Source organism: Haematobia irritans, chromosome 4 (genome assembly GCF_050003625.1).
Source record: "Haematobia irritans isolate KBUSLIRL chromosome 4, ASM5000362v1, whole genome shotgun sequence".
NCBI classification, from domain to species: Eukaryota; Metazoa; Arthropoda; class Insecta; order Diptera; family Muscidae; genus Haematobia; species Haematobia irritans.
In genome coordinates, this window is record NC_134400.1 from 183495945 (window position 1) to 183521393 (window position 25449).

The 25449-nt window shown below is 34.2% G+C and overlaps 2 protein-coding genes and 1 long non-coding RNA gene across 3 annotated transcripts in view; 1 reads left to right on the forward strand and 2 right to left on the reverse strand.

The window, feature by feature from the left end:
- The window catches only part of LOC142234000 (uncharacterized), a 75536-nt gene extending 64679 nt beyond the window's left edge, over nucleotides 1–10857 (reverse strand). Inside the window, exon 1 of the mRNA XM_075305060.1 lies at nucleotides 10470–10857. The gene's annotated coding sequence lies outside the window, so the exon portion shown is untranslated. The remainder of the gene's footprint in view (nucleotides 1–10469) is intronic.
- A 1865-nt stretch (nucleotides 10858–12722) lies between these two features.
- On the reverse strand, nucleotides 12723–14583 carry LOC142236460 (uncharacterized). Its single transcript, XR_012722043.1, has 4 exons — nucleotides 14137–14583; nucleotides 13708–14071; nucleotides 13312–13643; nucleotides 12723–13247 (listed from the first exon to the last, which is right to left on the reverse strand). It is a non-coding gene; the product is annotated as an uncharacterized LOC142236460 (long non-coding RNA).
- A 5567-nt stretch (nucleotides 14584–20150) lies between these two features.
- Nucleotides 20151–25449, forward strand: part of nudC (nuclear distribution C, dynein complex regulator) — a 96208-nt gene continuing 90909 nt past the window's right edge. The window contains exons 1-3 of the mRNA XM_075303791.1: nucleotides 20151–20366; nucleotides 20428–20699; nucleotides 20772–20970. Coding sequence (XP_075159906.1) covers nucleotides 20292–20366; nucleotides 20428–20699; nucleotides 20772–20970 — 546 coding nt within the window. The 5' untranslated portion in view covers nucleotides 20151–20291. The remainder of the gene's footprint in view (nucleotides 20367–20427; nucleotides 20700–20771; nucleotides 20971–25449) is intronic.

A 25449-nucleotide genomic window follows, 5' to 3' on the forward strand; every position in this document is an offset into this window, starting at 1 on the left:
ATGAGCACGGAGGACGGTGAACGCAGTGGACGCCCGAAAGAGGTGGTTACCGACGAAAACATCAAAAAAATCCACAAAATGATTTTGAATAAAATGAAGTTGATCGAGATAGCAGAGGCCTTAAAGATATCAAAGGAACGAGTTGGTCATATCATTCATCAATATTTGGATATGCGGAGGCTCTGTGTAAAATGGGTGCCGCGCGAGCTCACATTTGACCAAAAACAACAACGTGTTGATGACTGAGCGGTGTTTTCAGCTGTTAACTCGTAATATACCCGAGTTTTTCCGTCGATATGTGACAATGGATGAAACATGGCTCCATCACTACTCTCCTGAGTCCAATCGACAGTCGGCTGAGTGGACAGCGACCGGTGAACCGTCTCCGAAGCGTGGAAAGACTCAAAAGTCTGCTGGCAAAGTAATGGCCTCTGTTTTGTGGGATGCGCATGGAATAATTTTTATCGATTATCTTGAGAAGGGAAAAACCATCAACAGTGACTAATATATGGCGTTATTGGAGCGTTTGACGGTTGCAATCGCGGCAAAACGGCCCCATATGAAGAAGAAAAAGTGTTGGTCCACCAAGACAACGCACCGTGCCACAAGTCATTGAGAGCGAAGGCAAAAATTCACCCACCCAATGTATTCTCCAGATCTGGCCCCCAGTGACTTTTTCTTGTTCTCAGACCTCAAAAGGATGCTCGCAAGGAAAAAATTTGGCTGCAATGAAGAGGTGATGGCCGAAACTGAGGCCGAAGGAGTACTACCAAAATGGTATCAAAAAATTGGAAGGTCGTTATAATCGTTGTATCGCTCTTGAAGGGAACTATGTTGAATAATATAAACGAATTTTGACAAAAAAATGTGTTTTTCTTTTTTAGGCCGGGGACTTATCAGCCAACCTGTTATTACAAACGCTGGCATCACACCGATATCACAAAAATAATTAAATATATTTCGACAAATTCAAAAAATAATTTTATTTGTCATAATTATTTTTTTTTCATTTGGAGCTGGAGTTCAAAATTGCAAGAATGCCTTTAGTGACATAGGAAGTTCATGATGGACGCATTTTTAGTAAAAGTTACAAATTTAAAGAAATAATGAACCGTTTTTCCCCGTTTTTTAGAAAACTTTCTCAAAACATAATAATTCCAAGAACTTAAAAAAGTTAAATTGGCTTTAGCGAAATAGAGAGTTCACTTTTTTTTTTTGAGTGTGCATTCACATTTTAAGTACAAGAAGTATTTGCAGTGTAAATTTGTCCAGTGTATTTTTAACACAGCGTCACCCCTATATTATAAACGACCTGTTTACATATCATTAACAAGCAAATTGAAAATATGCTACAAACGAAACCTAATCTATGAAATGTGGAAAATTATAAATGTTTTTCAATTTATTATTGATGGTGCATCTGCCAAAAGGCTAATGTTATTGGTTTATAAACTTTCATTGAACTGAGAATCAAAAACTGAAGTCATCCTGATTTCTTATATTTTGACTAGAAGGTTAAAAGGTATTCAAAAATACACTCAAAAAGATTACCAGTATTCGAAACTTTTGACATTCCTTTAATGATTTTTCTTTAAAATAAAGGCATTTCTTGAAAAACTATCTACACTCAATCCACCATGAAGAAAAAATTTAGTTAATTTAAGAAAATGTTACCGATGTTACAAAAATAAGTAAAACAAGTATATACAGCAGGAGCCACCGTGGTGCAATGGTTAGCATGCCCGCATTGCATACACAAGGTCGTGGGTTCGATTCCTGCTTCGACCGAACACCAAAAAAAAGTTTTTCAGCGGTGGATTATACCACTTCAGTAATGCTGGTGACATTTCTGAGGGTTTCAAAGCTTCTCTAAGTGGTTTCACTGCAATGTGGAACGCCGTTCGGACTCGGCTATAAAAAGGAGGTCCCTTGTCATTGAGCTTAACATGGAATCGGGCAGCACTCAGTGATAAGAGAGAAGTTCACCAATGTGGTATCACAATGGACTGAATAGTCTAAGTGAGCCTGATACATCGGGCTGCCATCTAACCTAACCTAACCTAACCATATACAGCAGTAAGTTCGACCGGGCCGAATCTTAAATACCCACCACCATGAACCAAATATTAGGGTTCCCTTTGAAATTTCAGGAGGGCTTGAGGATACTTCCCGAAGATAAATTTAAAGATTTCACCTATGAGGACTATATCTGATTCTGGATTTATAATCACCATTTTTGTTTGAGTTTTAGAGGAATCATTAACATCTCTTGTAAGTGTGCAAGAAAATTATAAAATAACGTCTTGATTTGAAATCTTAAATCTGTAGATTTTCACCCGGGAAGTAAAATCTGGAAATTTTACATTGAGTTTCAAGCAATTTTCATGATCAGTGCGCCTTCTATACCCTCAAGAAGTGAAGTCGTTCTGTATGGAGACATTACCAAATGGACCGATAACAACTTAATCCGATACACGTTTTTGTGAGCCCAAAATACCAGAATATTTACAATTTCAGGCAAATCGGATAAAAACTACGGTTTCTAGAAACTACGGTTTCGGGAGATCGTTCTTATGGGGGCTATACTAAAATATGGACCGATACTCACCGTTTTCGGCACACCTCTTTATGGCCCGAAAATACCTCTAGATTTCCAATTTCAGGCAAATTGGATAAAAACTTCGGATTCTAGAAGCCCAAGAAGTAAAATCGGGATATCGGTCTATATGGGGGCTATACCAAAACATGGTCCGATACTCACCATTTGTGGCACACCTCTTTATGGTCCTAAAATACCTATACATTTCCAATTTCAGGTAAATTGTATATAAATTACGGATTCTATAAACCCAAGATGTAAAATCGGGAGATCGGTCTATATGGGGGCTATACCAAAACATGGAGCGATACTGACCATTTTCGGCACACCTTTTGATGGTCCTCAAGTTCCTCTAGATTTTCAATTTCAGGCAAATTGGATAAAAACTACGGTTTCTATAAGCCCAAGACCCCAAATCGGGAGGTCGGTTTATATGGGGATCATACCAAAACATGGACCGATGCTCACCATTTTTGGCACACCTCTTAACGGTTCTAAAGTACCTCTCGATTTCCAATTTCAAGTAAATTGGATAAAAACTGCGGTTTCTATAAGCCCAAGAAGTAAAATCGGGAGATCGGTCTATATGGTCCATATCAAAATATGGACCGATACTCACCATTTTTGGCACACCTCTTTATGGTCATAAAATACCTCTAGATTTTGAATTTCAGGCAAATTGGATAAAAACTACGATTTCTATAAGCCCAAGACCCCAAATCGGGAGGTCGGTTTATATGGGAATCATGCCAAAACATGGACCGATGCCCACCATTTTTGGCACACCTCTTTACGGTTCTAAAGTACCTCTCGATTTCCAATTTTTAGTAAATTGGATAAAAACTGCTGTTTCTATAAGCCCAAGAAGTAAAATCGGGAGATCGGTCTATATGGGGGCTATATCAAAATATGGACCGATACTCACCATTTTTGGCACACCTCTTTATGGTCATAAAATACCTCTAGATTTTAAATTTCAGGCAAATTGGATAAAAACTACGATTTCTATAAGCCAAAGACCCCAAATCGGGAGGTCGGTTTATATGGGGATCATGCCAAAACATGGACCGATGCCCGCCATTTTTGGCACACCTCTGTACGGTTCTAAAGTACCTCTCGATTTCCAATTTCAAGTAAATTGGATAAAAACTGCGGTTTCTATAAGCCCAAGAAGTAAAATCGGGAGATCGGTCTATATGGGAGCTATACCAAAATATGGACCGATACTCACAGTTTTTGGCACACGTATTTGTGGTCCTACAATACCTCTAGATTTCCAATTTCAGGTAAATTGAATAAAAACTGTGGTTTCTATAAGCCCAAGAAGTAAAATCTGGAGATCGGTCTATATGGGGGCTATACCAAAACATGGACCGATACTCACCATATTTGGCACACCTCTTTATGGTCATAAAATACCTCTAGATTTCAAATTTCAGGCAAATTGGATAAAAACTACGATTTCTATAAGCCCAAGACCCCAAATCGGGAGGTAGGTTTATATGGGGACTATATCAAAACCTGGACCGATATAGCCCATCTTCGTTCGTGCAAAATTTCGGCACGATTGCTTCATTATTGAAGACTGTAGCGTGATTACAACAGACAGACGGACATCGTTATATCGTCTTAGAATTTCTCCCTTATCAAGAATATATGTACTTTATATAGTCGGAAATCGATATGTCGATGTGTTACAAACGGAATGACAAACTTATTATACCCTCGTCACCATTCTATGGTGGTGGGTATAAAAAGTAAATATTGTTCGGCAAATTCAAGAAAATTAGACATAACATAATTTAACGTATATTAATATCACAGTAAAATTCCTGTTGGTATCACAGACTGTCGGTTGTCCGCTATCCTATAGACTTTTAGTTTTTAGCTTCAAGTATATGAAACCCAGAACCAAAGTCGAATTACTTCCTAAACATATCAATTATATTAATTTTACAGAATCTACGTTTTTTGGCTCGGTTTACCAATACCAAAATCCTTGAAGTAATGTCAAACTCCTTGCATATATGTCAATTTTTTTAAGTGTACTATCTCCATGGTTGAAACAGTGCAACTTCTCCCCACGTTAAGAAAAAGATGATAAACTCAGTATCTTTATATCAATGAATATTGTTCTCAAAAATTTTTTATTCTCAAATTAAGGTTACAAAAACTTTTTATTAAATCAATATTTGTTTAACTGTACATTACCATGACATGTGTATCAATTTATTGGTAATCAAAACAAAAAGTTATATAAAAAATCTATGAATTACCCTCAATCAAAATAAATTCCAATGAAAAATATCTTCCTCATCAATTGTGAAATTGTCCAGCTCGTTTTTTGTGTTAGTTACGAATAGACCAACCTTGAAATGACCTTTCAGAAAAGTACGTTCGAGTTTACTACATGTGTTCTAAGTGCTCCAGATTTAAATATGTGATTCGGTATGATAGTTAACCACTTTTTTGTATTTGTTGTTGTCGTTGGAAGTAGTATAGTAATATGTTAGTATGTTTATAATAAATATTTCACAGAGTAGAGAGAAAATTCGCAATTTTTTTTGTTTTTACTTCAACCGGCGAATATGAAAAAAAGATAATAATAATAACAATAACAAACCAAAGGCAGCTGTTGTAATAATAACAACAACAATAAAGAAATGTACCGCTAAAGTGTCAGTGAGATGACATTGGGGTTAAACAGAAAGAACTCTTTCTGCCACTCTCACACATCAACTTTCGGAAAGAGACTAAATTAAAAAAAGAAGAGAGCGCGAGAGATAGAGTTTAATGTGTTAATTCTCAGCTTATTCTCCCCATATTTAATGATTCTAAAAACTGGGGGAATTCAACTGAGAGTAAGTGAAGTTAACAGAACTCATTTCAAAGTTCTATACTAACATACCATGGGGACACAATGGAACAACAGAACCCGAAAGATAAATACCTACATGTACAAGGCAATGCTCTGTTAGGCTTGCCAGAAATAGTGAAGAAAGAATTCCAATTGAAAGATTTTTGTATTTCAAGTTGTATTATAATTCTAATTAATTTTTATCATCATCACTCAAAAATGTTGACTAGAATCCAAAGATATTGAGTTTCATTCGAAAATGTAAGTAAAACTTACATTTCTAAGACGAGTAATCTAAGTTTAATGAACAAATTGTTTAAATGAAAAGTTATAAACTTTCATTTAACCCGGCCCCATTGCTACATACCATTCTCATACCCACATATATGTGAATGAGACCTTCAGTTTGCTTTAGATTTTCAAGGACTAATTGTTTTTGTTTACTCCACTAAATACATGACTTATGATATATGGATGTACTCCCATACAAATAAATGTTGTTGTGTTTCATTTGCGCAGTAACTCTTACATCTTAACATGAAGATGGCACAGTGCTTATTAGAGATGTGTACGCGATCAACGAATTCCTCTTATTATCACGCACGCTGACGAGTTCCTATTGCCACTCGCACCCGAATTTGAGCTAAAAGCGCGCTCAAAAAAGCAAAATTATAATTTCCGTGACTAAAGTTAAATTGGCTTTAGTGTACCCTTTGAGTTTGAGTGAATACAGTGCACTCGCAGTAACTTGCACACCGTCTAACGTGAACACGCCTTTTCGGACACAAACTACTCCGCGGCGCTGAAAAACATGAAATTTGACGTTAAAGGCAAATTTACAATTTCAAATACAACTACGGAATTTTTTAGTGATTTAGTCTGGTTCGTGAATTTTAATTATTAATTTAAATTGCGTTATAATTCCATACCCACTGATATTTTTCCGATCTCTTTTTTAATTTTTTCATGAAATTAAATTAAGTTTTTAATATTATTAATAACAAAAATAAAAGACTATCACGCTAGAACGTGTAAAACCCCAGAATATGGCGATGTTTTGTTTTTCGAAATTCGCTGAAGTTCACTACCCTCTAACAAAAAAAAGGTAACGCATTTTGCGAAGAGAAAACGAACCGCATACGGACCTCCATTTCACTTACACATGCAAAACTCTTCACAAACGTGCCGTTTTTTTGCGGTACGAAAGCGAAATGAATTTGCGTAATGGAAACGAACTGATATCAACCTAAAAGTACCAAAAACAATCCGCTTGGGTGCCGCTTTTGCGTGAGGAAATCGAACTGACTTTTCTGAATGGGTACGGACTGCTATAACTGTTTTTGGGCACCATTATGACAGAAACTTGAATTGTTTTTGTTCATTACATTGAAGTGTGTTAGTTTTCAGCAAATCAGTTTTTTTAAAACGTGTGCATATTAATATAATTTCTAACTGAAAAATGGCAAGAAAGGATACTACGTACTAATAATAAATTGCGCTGTATCAGGAAGTGTTTGCCATCTGAGTTTCAAAGAAAGCAAAGAACGTTCCAAGAAATGGATCATTGGAAGGCAGCAGAGCTAAGAATGTTCCTATGTTACACAGGTATGAAAATATATTCTACTTTGTATTCAAAAATTATTTAAATTCTAATTTTAATCAACTTTAAATAATTTCTTAGGTATATTGGCGCTCAAAGATTATTAGGATGAAGAGTAATATTCTCATTTTTTTGTTATTGGTATGTGCAGTCCGTATCCTTTGCCATCCAGAAGACTGCCACACCAATAACAACTGTGCTTCCGCACTGCTCACATAATTTGTGGAACGATTCCGGAGTTATATGAAATCATTGACAATAAATGTAACAATATTTATTCAGTATAAAAAGCTTATATTATTTTAATAGGAAAATTTAGTACGGAAACTGCACGTTGTGGAGAAACAAAAACGTACTGCCTCAGCGATACGTATACGTACCGCTTTTGCGTTACACAAACGGACCGCTTTAGTGTTACGAAATCATGCTACTTTAGCTTAGCCTTGGCGTACTACCAATACATTCAAATGGCTACGTTTTTTGTCTGGTTATCTTATTCTGATCTTAACGTTTACGGTTCCATTACGTATCGCAGAAGCGGAACGTTTTCAAAATCTTGTATGAAAAAAATGACTTCGCCAGCGGTTCGTTTTCTTGCAGTTTTTTTAGAGGGTAACGTGAACATTTTCGCTAACGTGAACTCTCTTGGTTTTTATTAGTTTACGTTACCGCGTGTGCACTGCAGTTTTTCAATGGACGATATTTATGACACCCATGACCATGAGTGTCTAAGTAAGAGCGACTTTCTCCTACTTTTCTCACCCAATCTCACGCAATGGACATCCAGTAACCACAATTTCGTGTCACGTGCACACCGCTAGTATCATATCCATTCGTTTGTATGAACAGTGTTCCTACGGACTAATAAAGGGTGATTTGTTAAGAGCTTGATAACTTTTTTTTTTAAAAAAACGCATAAAATTTGCAAAATCTCATCGGTTCTTTATTTGAAACGTTAGATTGGTCCATGACATTTACTTTTTGAAGATAATTTCATTTAAATGTTGACCGCGGCTGCGTCTTAGGTGGTCCATTCGGAAAGTCCAATTTTGGGCAACTTTTTCGAGCATTTCGGCCGGAATAGCCCGAATTTCTTCGGAAATGTTGTCTTCCAAAGCTGGAATAGTTGCTGGCTTATTTCTGTAGACTTTAGACTTGACGTAGCCCCACAAAAAATAGTCTAAAGGCGTCAAATCGCATGATCTTGGTGGCCAACTTACCGGTCCATTTCTTGAGATGAATTGTTCTCCGAAGTTTTCCCTCAAAATGGCCATAGAATCGCGAGCTGTGTGGCATGTAGCGCCATCTTGTTGAAACCACATGTCAACCAAGTTCAGTTCTTCCATTTTTGGCAACAAAAAGTTTGTTAGCATCGAACGATAGCGATCGCCATTCACCGTAACGTTGCGTCCAACAGCATCTTTGAAAAAATACGGTCCAATGATTCCACCAGCGTACAAACCACACCAAACAGTGCATTTTTCGGGATGCATGGGCAGTTCTTGAACGGCTTCTGGTTGCTCTTCACTCCAAATGCGGCAATTTTGCTTATTTACGTAGCCATTCAACCAGAAATGAGCCTCATCGCTGAACAAAATTTGTCGATAAAAAAGCGGATTTTCTGCCAACTTTTCTAGGGCCCATTCACTGAAAATTCGACGTTGTGGCAGATCGTTCGTCTATTCATGATGAAATGTCAAAGCATACTGAGCATCTTTCTCTTTGACACCATGTCTGAAATCCCACGTGATCTGTCAAATACTAATGCATGAAAATCCTAACCTCAAAAGAATCACCCTTTAGTAGTTTATCTTGCATACCCCCTTACATACATAGCCATGCAAGCTTTTATACGTAAAAATTCCATTACAAGTACAAACGTATATTGCAGAAGAACCAATGCATGTACATTAGGGCGGGTAAAACCCAAAGTAGCATGTATTTGTTTTATATCCTTTTATGTATCTCATCTCAAAATATTGTCGTGAAGTCAAAAGTGTCATACCCTTAAAATACGAATGCGAATTTTGTTTAGCATAGGAAATACATTTCTCTGATATAAAGTTTATATCCAAAAGCCGATTATCTTTTCAGTGTAGTCAACTTAAAATTGGATATCCTACCATGAAAGAAAAGTTTGTTTCACTAAGGCCAACTTGGCTTTAATAATTAAGAAAAATTCTTTAAAATTAATGAAACCATCTTTAAATTTTTTGCCGTTTTGTATCTTGACTACAAAGCAAAAAGGCGTTCAAAAGTGGGATATGTTTTTAATACTTTATTTACCTTTTTACTTGAAACATAATTTCTACTTCTGGTCTAGTCTGAATTTTGGAAATTGAAGTTGTCGTTAACATGTTCCTATTGAACTTTGAGGGCATATGGCGAAAAAGCTATAGGAACGAAAATCTGTTTCCTACAATCAAGTACGCAAAACTCTACTTTAAAATAGTGTTGTGTCTTTCTAATAAAATCATTTGTGTAAAGACAGCATCAGTGTAGGAATTGTAATAGAAATCATAGAGTGGACTTTTCATATCTTCTATATTCCAAAACATGGTATTTCGTATTTAATATTTTTGAAATAAAGAATTTTTAAAAAATTGAATTTTGCACTTTTTTTATTCTTCAAAATTTGTCTTTTGCGACCAACTAGGAATAGAATTTTGGATCCTTTTATGAAGGTACACAAGTGAACCAACATTTTAGGATACACAGGTGTTGTGAAAAGAAATCAATAATGTTTCCAATATATGACATTGTTTATCTGTATCTAACATTCTGTAAGTCTGTTAGGACGACATTTCGTACCAAAAAAATGTTAAGTCATTTTTGTAATGATACTACCCACTCTAATGTGGTGGGTATAGAAAATCTCAAAAAAGAAAAAGAGCACCCAGTGTCTCAACATGTAAGTATGTGTGTGTGCATGTATGTGTTCTTTGCAAAGTAATGACAAGAATTTATCGATTTTACTTTGCATCGCAAATTACGAAGCCACGAGGAGGACCTATCATTTGCTATGAGAGTAAATGCACTTAATGTAACTTATCGGTGGGGTGGAAAATAAAAAGAGAAACCAACATAACACTCTCATTTAAGCTATCCTGTTATAATCCACCTTATGGGCGGATTAAATATATTGACTAAATCCGAGAAATGTATTACTTAAAATTCGAGAATATTCTGTAAATTGACTCTGTATGGTGTGTGTTAAATATAAACGAAGGCATCCACGACTACGATTATGTGCAAAGGAGACGACGACGACGAGTGACTACGTATGTGTACATGTTTGCCGTTTTGTAAAAGTCTCTATACCATAAAAGGAATTGGAGGAAAAGCATTTTGAAAAAGATTTTCTTTTTCTTTGAAATTTTCACAACTTGAAATATATTTATTAACTTATTTACTTTTTTCGTTTTTCACAGTGGGTACGTTTTTTCTTCAACTCTAAAAAATTTTAGCAGCTATCACGCAAAAATCTTAGAGATTTTTTTATGGTAAATTATGTGCCGGCTTCGATATTTTAAATTTTTGCAAATTTTTTTCTTTTTTGTTTTCACAAAAAAACAAATTTTCTTTTTGCAATTTTTTTTTCTACGCTTGAATATAATTGCTATCGTTGATGTAAAAGACACCAGCAGACACTTTGGCTTCTTGATGGTTTACTACAATTCACTTAACACACAGACACTGTGTTGGATTTTCAGATTTTTCTTCCGTTGAGTTGGTTGTGTTGAAATTCCGCTTTAAGCTTCGAGTTAAGAATTTTTGGAACGACTGATTCCTTCAAACGACCGCACAAAACTGAGTGGTTATCTGCTGATGATAGAGTAAAGAACCAACAGAGTCAAAGCAAAGTATTTCAACCAAAACATGAAAATTGCATTGACCATATTGAGCAAAATCCCACCGTTTCTTATCCCAACAAACTCTTTTTGAGAATAAGAGACATGCATCATAGTCGGTATGTTTGCTTTTGCTTCATATATTCTGTTTTAAGGAGAGCTTTTGTGTATTAAATCCTCCCCTTTGTCAACATTTACTAGTTAACATGACCATAATATTGAATGGAAATGTTAACATCTGTCTCTCTTAACATTTGTGCGTAAGCTATGTTAATTTGTCATGCGAATGTAACAGTTTCATGTAACACTCTAATAAGAAAGGACTAAAAACGAATACAACCGGCTTCACTGAAAAAATAGGAGATTAAAACTAAAATAAACACATTGTGTATTATACACATTTCATTTTTATCATAGGTAATATATTAGTTTTTCACAGTGAATTCTAAAATAATTTCGGGTGGTTTTAAATACAAATTGAATATCGTGGATACACATTTAATTTTTATCATAGGTAATATAATAGTTTTTCACAGTGAATTCCGAAATAATTTCGGGTGGTTTTAAATGCAAATTGAATATCGTGGACATTTTATGAGTACAACGTGCAAAAAATGCAAAAAATTAGCTATTGTCTTAGGTCGTTGCCGTCACGTGCTCATTCTTTATCGGTGTAACAATTATTACTGGTTTCTTTCTTAATATCTTAAAACTGTCTCTATGATATTAGAAATTCACGCACGGCATCCTGACCATTGTTAGTATTTTGGATATGTATTACTTTTGTCTCAACTATTTCTTCCCACTTTTTCTTTTCCCGCCGATTCTCCCATCAACCTAAACCTACACCCAAAGAAATTTATTAGTAGAAAGAAAAGTGTGCTAAAACAGCAAAAAGTCTGCTGAAAAGGGTAAAACAGACACTGTTTTCTTAAATAGACACTGTTTTCTTAAATAAGCTCTGCTATTTTTTAAGCTCGATTACACTAACACATGTTTTAGTTTGGCTGAAACAAATAAAAATGTCAACTAAGGGGCTATCGTAACAAAATTACAACAATATTTTATGAAAATCTATAGTATTTGCCAAAAATCTGAATATTTATCAAATTGAGGCATAACAGCAAACAAAATGTTTGCTGATCGCATTTAGGAGCTTGTAAGTATATTACAGTGCAAAAATATATCAAAAACTACTTTTGGTTCATAAATATGCTTTGGGGAAAATGTATAACCTAAAAGTTTTAAAATGTGTTCTTCGTTAGACCCTGAAGTACAAAAATATAACAGCAGACATCGACTGTTATTTTACACAGTTTTTTCTATGAGTGTAATTGCCGTCGTGGCCTCAGAGATTTTATATGTATCTTTAATTTTGACCAGCGTGGACTCATTAGTCCAAGCTATGGAATGTAATTTAGACACACTGCACAACTACTGTACTTCATGGGGTTCGGGCGACATTTTGATCATTCTGGTTTTGTAGCATCCCAATAAACACAAATGTTTGAAAAATACTAAAATGCAATAATTTTTCAAACATTTTTTCAAAGGATTAGGGTAATATTCAAGTTGAGAAATTGTTGAGAAAATCGCGTTCTCAACAAAAAACAGACATTACCCTCAACAGTAAAATTCAACACAATAGCAATAATCTCTCAATTGTAATCCTCAAATTGAAATGCATTGCTACTCAATAATTCCTCAAACAGTTTTCAATGTGAGACAAATTAAAAATTAATATTGCTGCGAATATTTTCTAACCACAATTGGCATGAAAGTCAATCCCAGTTCTTACTGAAAGTCAATACTAAATTTCTAGTGATTTTGTACATTTTATTAATTTTTTTCGTTAAAAATATAATAATATTAAAAATAACATTAACAATATATAAAAATAATAATATGTTATAATACCAATCAAAACATAATTATCTTATTAAAGGTATTAATAACTAAAACTATCAATACAACTTTAAATAACTTAAACATTTTTCATGTATAATTTCCCCCATAATGTTGGTGTCACATAACTATTAATTAATTAATTATTAATTAATATGCTGACAATTTCAAATAATAACTATCGAGGAACTTGCTGGCCTGCGTGTTAGAATAGATTCCATCAAGTGGAATTCACAAAATATCAAACTGATGACGGAATGTAAATTGATGTTATGCACATTTTCATCCAGAAGTTCTTGATTTAGGAACTGTTGCACTTTGTTTTAATTGGTTGCACTTTGCAAGTTTTCTGGAATCTTTTCTTTGTTGTTTCCTTCATCATTTTTTCACCGGTCAACATCTTCCAAGAATATAACATCCAATGATTTTAGTTTTCTGCAAAACAATCGAGTTTTGTGATTTCCATTACGTTTTCATTTCACTTTTTATTTTGACTTACCAATTTGTATTTCTTCCAACTGACCACGTACTTCGTGATTTCCTCAAGAACGTTGGTGTTACAAAATTGTTGTTATTAAAATACTGGCAATTTTCAGGAACTTGATGACCAGATAATTGGAATAAATTTCCAGCAATTTCAATTCACAAAATAACAAATTAAACCGATGATGCACATTTTCATCCAGAAGTTCTTGATATAGGAATTGTTGCACTTTTTTTTAGTTGGTTGCACTTTGTAAGTTTTCTGAAAACTTTTCTTTGTTGTTTCCTTCATCGGTTTTTCATCGGCCAACATCTTCCAAGAATATACCATTCAATGATTTTAGTTTTCTGCAAAACAATCGAGTTTTGTGATTTCCATTATGTTTTCATTTCACTTTTTATTTTGACTTACCAATTTGTATTTCTTCCAACTGACCAAGTACTTCGTGATTTCCTCAAGAACGTTGGTATTACAAAATTGTTGTTATTAAAATACTGGCAATTTTCAGGAACTTGATGGCCAGATAATTGGAATAAATTTCCAGCAATTTCAATTCACAAAATAACAAATTAAACCGATGATGCGATATAAATTAAACTATCGATGTGATGCGAATTATCATCCAGTAGTTGTTGATATGGAAAAGCATAAATACCAAGTTTTTTTGGTTGCACTTTGATTTATGGAAACTTTCTCTTCTCGATAAGCCACTACCATTTTTCATCGGCCAGCCTCTTAATGTGTCCAAGAATCAGCATCCAAATATTTTAGTTGTCTGCAAAGAGATTTGAGTTTAGTGACTTCCTTAAAGTTTTCATTTCGTGTTTTAGTTTTACTTACCAATTATTATAAGCAATTTCAATTGCTTATTAAAAAATTTCCACATTTTTGTATTTCTTCCACGAACTTTGTTGTCCAAAGTAGTATTGAAAACCATGTGGTTTTTTCGTTGCATTTCAGGGTAGTGTTTTGTCAAAGTTTTCTCTAATTATCTTCAACACATTTTCAAAGTTTTCGTCAACATTTTGACAAATTGGTTGTAATTCGCAAACAATTTGAAGATGAATTGAAGATGAGCTTTTTCAAGTCAAGTTGAATTTATGTTGAAAATGATATTTACCCTCAAACTGAAGAGGTGTTGCATTTGAAAAACGCTCATCCTGTGTTTATTGGGATAGTACTCTTTATAATTTTCTCATTTCTGTAGGGTTTCCAATTCAGTTTTTTTGTCTAAAGTTACCTCAAGTTAGTATTTAACCCTCTAATGCCCCAATTTTTTTTGTCAGCTGATTAAATATTCAATGTTAACGACACAAATGCAAGAAAAATAATCAAGAACAATTTATACGGAAAATTCAGTATATGCTGCAAAGGCTCTTGAACAGGTTCAATTAAGTTTTCTTTTAATTTAATTCATTTTTGTTGTCTTAATGTGTGTTTTACTAAAAGCTTCCTTATTTAATGAAGCCCGTCTAAAGGCGTGATGGGGCATTAGATGGTTAACACTATCAGATACTGACATGCCTATATGATCTATCCCTCCTCTCGATTCACACAAATAAGGATCTACACCCAAAGAAATTTGTTAGTACCGACAGCAGAAAAGAAATTGCAAAGTAAAAAGTGTGCTGAATAAGTCAAAATATCACCGTTTGGTAGAATATCCAAAAGAAACACGTTTTAGTTTAGCTGAACAAAGAAAAACAATGGGTAACGCAATAAAAACAATATGCTCAGGAATTGGAATATTTTTCAAATTAAGGCATAGCAGTATGCTTTTGCTGGTAGCATTCAGGAGTATTTAAATATTCAGGATTTTTGTTCGCTACTCCATGAAATACAAAACTATAACAGTAGATACCGACTACTGTTTTTAGCAGACTTTTTCAAGGGATACACTGCCGCGTGTATGGACAAAACAATAGCATCTGAAGAGATCTATATACCCTATTATTTATGAAAATTGTGGAAATAATTGTGGAAAATCATATTTTAACACCTCTGCGTTGTTGCGATCCGTTTATCCTTATTTCTTCCTTATGTGTGTTTACATATTTAAGGTGAGTATTAAGTTCGAGTTTAAGGTGGGTACTATGTTTGTTGGCACGAAAAAAACTTCACTTAACCATTCTTTCGCGTTGAAAAATGAGAGTGTTGACAATACATTTCGAACGAAGAAAACAGCTATTTTGGAGCTATTCCGCGTTTATTTCTCTGCAATTTAATTGACAACATCGCCAAATGTCATACTATTTTTACTTATACATACGCAGCAGCTGATTGTTTACATACACGCATTCATGATAATTGTTTTGAAAAGTGTTTTTCTACCAGTTTTTGGATTGTTTTGCTAAAAAATCTCATACAGCACTGGACACTAATAATTGTTAAGAATAAAGCTCCAGCCGCTCTACTCCTGGTGTCTTACCACATTCTGCAACAGCTTTTACAACATGTGGTACATTGTCTTCTTCAGCTTTTCCAAATGGATACCGTCAATTTGTAACGCACATCAAAAAAACATATAATTCCGGTGTTATGCAATCTTTTACATCATCCGCAGCAATGGGTTCATAATTCGTTCAGCAACAAACTTAATTCGTTGGTGTCCACAATATCTACATAATCGCATTGCATTAACAGTGGACAAGAGTGTACTTATGCACATGCTGTTGCCGCCTCACTAGCAATTTCAACTCCAGTGGTCACCACCACAGTTCCCACAAAGGATAATAACGCCATTTCATTTGCCAATATTAGCTCCGTTCGAGAACCCGATAATTTTTGATAATTATTACAAATTTTTACTGGAAGTCGTTCGTTTACACCAAAACGCCAGCAAAAGAGAGCCGGAGAGAGACTACATTTGACAGTTATGAGATAGACAAATTGCAAGTTTTTGCTAGAGATTTTTTTCCCAGTAAAATCTTGCAAACCATAGCGTACGTTGCCAGCTGGTTATTGATAACAAACAAAGTACCAATACAATGTACATGTTCGACAACTACGATTGGAAGTTAAATATACAGGATTCGTTTTTTGCTTTCAATGTTTTAGCAGCTGAAATTTTCAATGTGCAAATAGTTACTGGATACCGTTCGTGTACTTTTCAGCAATTTTGAGCAAAGAGTGTAAAATACACTCTTACTCTCTTGTTAGTTTTTACTGGATATTTTTTACTGGAAAATTACGCGAACAGACCTATTGTTACATCGGGGGGAACAACCAACTTAAGCCCATAACTCAAGTTCAAGGGTAGTTCCTAAGCCAAAGTCACTGTTCCCGACTTATATTTCGTCACAAAGGGATGTTAGTGTTCTATACCAGACTCTTCATTGACTGAAATTAATACATTGAGAAGCAATTGGCTGGTTTACTGAAGGATGTTATACTCTCCCAATGTATAAGTTCCAATAACTATTTCAGTCACGTTATGAAATTCAACCAGTGTTTTGAATTGATAAAATGCAAGAATGCCGCTAACTGAAATTTAAAAGCCACAACGAAATTAAATCGTTTCATTCCAGCCTATCGCAATCATTTTGGACAAATGATGAATACAAGAAAATTATTTTGCTATTTAAATAAAAATTATTTAATTATTTACTATAAACATTTATTTTGGATATAACTTTGTTCAGAAAAATTTACTAATTTTATATTAAAAAGTATAAAACGTATAAGACCACCCAATTACCTATACCCCGGTATATAAAAATAAGACAAGTTCGATTATAATTTTATTATGAGTTTTTATTAATTTGTACATTTATACACTAATTAAAGACCCTAGAACACAATGTTTTCTTTTCTGGACTATCAGCTTTCTTTCATTAATATTGTTATATTTAAAAATTTTTAATTATCATTTCTCATATTTAGCTTTCATGTTGTTTCCATTAAAAATTACAATTGCATTAACATTTCTTTTGTTCAGTTCTCATTCATTTACGCCTCTTACACACAAAAAACGAGCTCGCTTAACAAATAGAAAAGGGAGCAATTACGAGGAGCGGTAAAATAATAAAAAAAGTACAATTCATTTCTTTGTAAAAAATGGGTGTTGAATGTAGAAGCACTGGGTTTACAGAGATAAGACGAAATCGTTTTTAAGCATATTTTAAAAAAGAAATCTTCATCGATTACATCTGCAGTATTATGACAATTAGCTTCTTCTACTTCTTCGTGTTCTGTGCAAACATTATGTTGCATAACATTAGTCAATTCTAAATTAGCAGGGGATGATGATAAATGGTGGCCTGGTTGTATCTCTACAATATGACGCTGATGGAATGCTATTGTTGCTGATGGCTGAAGCGATGATGGTACTGTTGTAATAGGCGGAGTTTCCAACGGGCACCGGTCGCCGATTGGAAACTCCTAGAAGACATTCCTTAGGGGTAAAATTTCACCCAGCCACTTCTTCGCCAGCAAAATCCAATTTAACAACATCACCTGGTAAACATTCCTCCACATCAACTTCATTCTCTGCCGTATTTATACGGTTCAATGTCATTGTAATATCTGGACCAGACTTAAGTCCCACGGTAGCTCCTGCTAAAGCCATTGTAGTGGTGGGAACAACAATATTCGATCCAGCTGCTGGTGATACTATTGTGGATGATTGTGAAACCACCATTGCATTAGTATTGCATTTGTATTACTAACGGCAGCAACAGTCGATATTGCATTTGAAGAATTAGTAATAGTGGCTAATGTTGGAGTATTTGCTGCCACCCCAATGGGACCACTCACTACTTGGGCGGCCGTTGTATTTGGTTGTTGCAATACAATATTTGCGGTCACAGCCACTGTGGTCGTGGCAGGCGTTGAGGGTGCTATGTTGGAGTTGTTCACTGTAGCTGATGTAGTGGCTGCAATTGTGGGTGTCAGGGATGTGAGGGCAGACGCTACTGTGGCAGAAACGGCTACAGAACCAGATGCTGTTATATATGTTATATACATATAGCACTCCGTTATTTTTATTTCGTCAATCGAATTGCATTTTTAAATAACAACGCGAACCACTTTTGTATTCTAATTTAACACAAATCATTTGAATAAATCAATTATTTCTTAATTCACATTACAAATGGCGCCATGTTTTGAAACTAACTAATCTCAACATATGGAAAAATTTAAAGCCGAACTAATTAGGGACTATGCACTTTATGTCAGTTTTTCAACTCGAAAAAAAAACAAAGTACCACAAATGAAAAAATATTTCGGTAGTTTTTCGCATTTTTGGTTTTGTATGGGATTTCGCTTCGGAAACCGAACATAGTACCTACCTTTAGCCGTAAAAATCGCTAAAGTGAAAACTAAATCAGTAAAGGTGGGTATTAAGTTCGAGTTTTTTCACTAAAGTGAAAACTAAATCAGTAAAAAAAGGAATGAAATTATACATATTTGTTGCAGATTTTATTATAACTTGATGGGGAATAGCCCAAAGCAAGTTTTCACAGAGTTTGTATTCCTTAAAAAGTTTTATTAAAGAAAAGTAATCGTGAAAAAATGGCGATTTTAGCGGCTAAACTCGAACTTAATACTCACCTTAAAGGTGAGTATTAAGTTTGAGTTTAGCCGCTAATTTTCACTAAAGTGAAAACTAAATCAGTAAAAAAAGTTATAAAATTATACATATTTGTTGCAGATTACATTATAACTTGATGGGGAATATCCCAAAGCAAAATTTCACAAAGTTTGTATTCCTTAAAATGGATTATTAAAGAAAAGTAATCGTGAAAAAATGACAATTTTAGCGGCTAAACTCGAACTTAATACCCACCTTAAGAAAAAAGCATGAAATTACACGTATTTGTTGCAAATTTTATTATAACTTGATGGGGAAAAGCCCAAAGCAAATTTTCACAAAGTTTTTATTCCTTAAAATGGATTATTAAAGAAAAGTAATCGTGAAAAAATTACGTTTTTAGCGGCTAAAGGTGAGTATTAAGTTCGAGTTTAGCCGCTAAAATCGCCATTTTTTCACGATTACTTTTCTCTAATAATACTTTTTAAGGAATACAAACTTTTTGAAAACTTGCTTTGGGCTATTCCCCATCAAGTTATAATAAAATCTGCAACAAATATGTATAATTTTAGGCCTTTTTTTACTGTTTTAGTTTTCACTTTAGTGAAAAAAGTCGAACTTAATACCCACCTTAAACTCGAACTTAATACCCACCTTTAGCCGCTAAAATCGTCATTTTTTCACGATTACTTATCTTTAATAATCCATTTTAAGGAATATAAACTTTGTGAAAATTTGCTTTGGGATATTCCCCATCAAGTTATAATGAAATCTGCGACAACTATGTATAATTTTATGACGTTTTTTACTCATTTAGTTTTCACTTTAGTGATCAGTGCGGCACCCAAAAGAAAAAGCCAATCACAACAATAGGAAATTAGATGTTTCGGTAGTTATTGTCTGCTGAAAAAAGAAGGCAATCTCGCTCTCGCAGTGTCAACGTTTTATAGGGCAAAGGACATTGGAAATCTAATTAAAGTGGATTGTGGAAATGTAATACCAATGTCGTATTACTTACTTTTATGATTTTTATTTCCAATGATAGGGACACAAACGAAATACAAAATATTGAATAAAAACAGAAAACCCCTAAAATAAATAGATTTTCAATGCGAAAATCTTATCGCCATAAATTGAGAAAAATGAAAAACAACTGTCCGTAAAGTTTTAACACTACAGTACAGTCCGTTAATATTAAACAGTACAAGTACTGTATCAAGTACTAGCAGTGTTGCTTCCTATGCACATGTATTTTAACAACTCTGTTATAGTATTGGCAATTTTAGCAGGGTTGCTTAGCATTTTGACCGATGTCATGACAATTGTTTTGGAACAGATGATCACATTTGTTTTTGCACGTTAACTCATTGCTGCGCCGGTTGAATCAACAAAACTATCCACATTTATTCCAGAAACATCTAAACGCCATTTGAAATAACGTAAAAACGTATAAAAATCTACAATGTCTAGCCAAGAAGAAAGCTATGATAACATTTTGTTGGCTATGGCCCAAAAGCATACAGGAGGAATGCCGGATGTAAGTATGAAACATGGTCATCGATATTCAATGACTTCACCTCTTTATGTATTCCTTTTAGTTCCTTCGAACCTTTGCCGGTTTTCTAAGACGCCGTAGTGATTTCTATACAGGCGATTGGGAAAAGCTTATCATGGATATTCTTCGGAAAGAAGCCGATATTGCTATGGCTGAACATAAAGAGAAACTACGTAAACAGGAGGCCGAAGCAAAGAAAAAGGAAGAAAAGGAACGTCAACAGAGACAGGCACGGGAAAAAGAAATGTCGGAAAGTAAAATATGTGATATTACTGACGAAGAGGCGGCCCAGATTATTAAAGAAGAGGAAGATAGGTAAATTGTATACATTAAAAGCAAATAGAATTAGTAGCTTTCATTCCTTTGTATTTAACATCAACTATGTAGAAAACGTCAAAAGCTATTACAAGAAGCTGCTGCCACAGAAGGTAGTGTTCCCGTTGCTGTGGATGAAGAAAAATCCAAACCAATCGAGAAGGCCGAAGATGATTCGGAAAAAGATGAAGTTGGCAAATTATTACCCAATTCTGGTAATGGCTGCACTCTAGACAAATATCTGTGGACACAAACATTGTCAGAAGTTGAGGTAAGTGGTCGTTTATATTTGAATTTATTCTAAGAAATTTTGAGCAGTATAGATTCGGATGAGAAGAAAAAAAGTAAAGAATGGTAACACTCGATATTATATATTAACATTTTTGCAAAAATAATAAGTCCAAATAATCCAATACAAGCCTATCACAGTTAGTTAGATTCTAATTAGGAAAAAATAATTATCATAACTTAGTGCAAACACAACGCAAAATGCTAGTCTCAAAAAAGTATAGATTCTGGATTACCGTAAAATTATAAGTGGATTCCATCTATTAGTTTCTCTTTTCGTCAATGAAAACTACAACAATTTCTGAAAAAAAAATTTGGTCTGACACACAAAAATTGTCTACTACAACAGGTCGTTGGATAATAAAAATGTATACCCCTTATATATTTATAGAACCCATCTAAGTCAACACTCATACTTTTTAAGTCCAATCCGTTTAAATCCGGTATATAATTGAGCATCTTGTGGTAATTTATAATTGCATCCGATTGAAATTCAGTGCATGTTTAAGTTTAATACAAATCAGGAAGGCCTCATTGCTAAGAGAGAATTTCACCATCAGTCTTACCACAATAGACCGACGTTTCTATGTAATACTAATCGACAGAATATAGCTATCCAATAAACAAATTACAAGACTTTGGTTCTTGAGCTTATGGGACACATTTCCCATCCTTTCTGCCCTAAATTCCGTAATTGCCTCTTTTTTACACCCTCTATTAAAATGGACCAATCGGTGTATACGATTTCACGAAATATTTGATGGAATCATTTCATATTTATATGAAATGATTCCATCCATTGCCATCGTGGTGCAATGGTTAGCATGCCCGCCTTGCATACACAAGGTCGTGGGTTCGATTCCTGCTTCGACCGAACACCACAAAAATTTCAGCGGTGGATTATCCCACCTCAGTAATGCTGGTGACTTTTCTGAGGGTTTCAAAGCTTCTCCAAGTGGTTTCACTGCAATGTGGAACTCCGTTCGGATTCGGCTATAAAAAGGAGGTCCCTTATCATTGAGCTTAACATGGAATCGGGCAGCACTCAGTGATAAGAGAGAAGTTCACCACTGTGGTATCACAATGGACTGAATAGTCTAAGTGAGCCTGATACATCGGGCTGCCACCTAACCTAACCTAACCTTCATATTTATATTATTTTCTGCTCTGAAGCTTTTGGAATGCAAAATTTAATTTGAAGTGTTTCGAAGTCTAAATGGTATGGAAGTCCGTTTTTAGACAATGTTGTGTGTGTCTCCTTTTCATGTCATGTTGTTGTTGGAAACAGCTTTAAAAAACAGTTTCATATTGTATCGCATATAGATTTTGACGACAGAGATAAAAGCTGAAAATAGATAAGCAAATGCCACAATGGACAAAGGCCGCGCTCGTCCGCGATGATAGTATCATAGTCCAAGTTAATCAGCCGACTCATCTTTTTCGCAAAAATTGGAGTCATCATCTTATGTGTCATAGCACCTTCGATTATGCAAGTTTATATTTTAGGACCGTAACAAGGAACAACATAATTCTTCTGTGGCTAGTGTCATCAAAACAACCCCATTCTTGTATAATGTTAACCAATTGTTAAACACCTACCTTATCTCCAGCCATTTGCATATCGAGGAGTCGATGAGGTTTTCAAAGAGAATCATATTTGATTTCGATTTTCCATTAAAAAATTATATGAATACTAATATTCTTCATGAGAATTCTTTATGAACTGCGTCTGATAATGTACCATCATCCTTAATTTAATGTGCTGTTGTGTTCCAATGCATGTGAAGAATGCCTCAGTCTCCTGAAACTTTTGAGCAGCCTCAAATAAACAATCAAAACATGATAATTGAAAACTTCTAAGCAAATTGGAATATAATGCAAGTTTCAGAGTTTAGGGTATAAAGCCCCTGGGGCAAATTATGAAAACAAGAGGACTTAAGTGCAAAAGTCGAACCCAATGTGTAAAAGTCGACTTTGCGGCTATTTCATCAATTTATATTTTTTATAATTTTTGGAAAGTCGACTTATCGGATTTATTGCAAATTCAATTCCCTTCATTCATTCATGAGTTATATGGACTTCAGATCGTTGAATATTTGAGAACGCAAAATTAGAGTCTACAAAAAAGCTTTGTCGATGTCGATTTTTCAATTGACGCGTGAAGGAATTTTGCTTATGCTCATTCACGATCGGTAAAAGTTACTAATTCACACGTTTTAAATAAATAAATAAAAAAAAAATAAAACTGAAATTTTCCAGTTTTTTGCTTTCCCTTTTAGACCTTTCCAAATTTTGAAAAATTTTATTTTTTTATGGGACGCATCGAAATATTGGTCTCATACATATATATATATCCGATCTAGCGACGTCCGTCTGTTGAAAATACGCCTACTTCCTATCGAAACAAGTTATCGACTTGAAGCTTGGCAATATTGTTGAGGAAGGTCGAATGGTATTTAAACTTTTAGTTTAGCCCCATATAAACGATAAATGTGCCTGATGTGTCCATATCGGTCGATAGTTATAAATGTTTGCCATTTGGTTGAAACGCACAGAAATTGACTGAATTGAAAAATTGAACTCGAAAATCACGACAATTTCTTGTTATGTGCACAATTCTTCAGATCTAATTTTACATTTACCGTCTTTTTTGACAAAAATCGATTAAGGCCTTGAAGTAAATTATGTTTTATATAAAACATGAATTTGGCAAAAAAATGAGTTTAATGTTGGGTTATATTTAGGGTTTTTCCGGGAACGGGAAAAACCCGAGAATTTGCTATGTTTTCGCTCCCGCTTTCCCGAGAATTCCCGGGAATTTTTCTTTACAATATTTTATATATTATAGAGGGTTTTATATGGCAAATGACATTTGAAATCTAGTTAAAATGGATTTTGGAAGTGCAATGTGAATGACTATCCAGGGAAAAACTAGGTAACTACAACTCATTACAATTTGCATTACCAGCAGTAAAACTCTCATTACACGTTGCATTACATTGCGATGAATTATAATGACTAACTTATAATGACAATTTTAAATACTTCTCAGTAATTTGTGATGATTATTCTCCAAATGTAATGCAGTTGACCGATAATGGCTTGATAAAAAGGAATAAATCATGGCATAATTAACTATAAACATCAATAGAATTGAGCATTTCCTTAAAAAAATTAAAAAAAATGTAATCCAAAGTTGATTCTGAAGATTTTTCCATGCATTTCATAATAATGGTGATTTAGTAAGTTTTCTAGTTTAATAATGGAATTAATTTGCGTTTAATGTTGCAATTCATCCTGAGTTATATGTACATCCAAATTTATATCTCTCCTAATGGATTCGTTATAAACGGCATTATGCATTGTATTCTTTTTATTATTTTCATAAGGTTTAACATACACTGAAAGAAAATATTGTGAGGCTAACGTTTTTTTTGCGAGTTTTTGCTTAGCATAGAATACGCATAACGTTATTTGCCTTGTCCAAGAGTGGATAAACTTACAGTTCATTCCACTTAAAAATGGGTATAATTACATGAAAAATAATTTTGCTGAAAAAAATCCGAAAGATTCAAATTCGTCTCCTAGTATCTCTTCAATTCTCCGTTTCTTTGGCTCGTAATCAATACCAAATTAATTAGTGTAAAGACAAAATCCTTGGAACCGGAAAAGCTTTTTTTCAGCGTAGAGAACTACGTTTTATACTATTCAAAAACTATCCTTGTATGTACGTATGTGTATACAATGTTCATTTAATTTAATTTAATTTACTTTTTAAGTTCCTATTCAAGTAGTGTCCATTTTACATCATTGGTCCATTAGAATCGGTGACAGAAGTATTTATTTTCGAGATTTGGTTACCTGAGGAAATAAGTAGTTATTTTACAAACTACGAACAACTGATTACATATTAGGTGATCATATGCTCTTTATACACTACTTATTTCATGGCCGAAGGTATGCCTGAGGTGAAGTATTTTCCTCCTAGGACATGCGTATGTAAATGTAATCCGAAGCGATGCCAATTAATAAGTGGTTATTCATTTTTAAATAGGCTTACCTACAAGATTACCGGGTAATGAGAGTTTTTGCTGGGATGGTACCAATTAGTAGTAGTTGCCTTGTGCGACATGCATATTCGTGGGTTCTAGCCCAGATTCCTACACGCCCCCAATTGTTAAAAAGAAGGTTACTCTTCCAAAATTATGATTGTCATATTTCTGTAAACCGACATTCCGATAGATTAAGTAAACCTTTATAAACAACGGACATTTTACCATGTTTGCAATTGGATAATTTCAAAATTTCATAATTATTGCAATGATGTTTTTTTATGAAATATGAAAATTCCAACATTTATTAAGATAGTTACTTTAATTTCAAATTTGCGATTTCTAATTTATTCAAATGTCTAAATGCATGCAACATCTAAGCCAGGGAATCCAGGGAAATTCGAAAAACA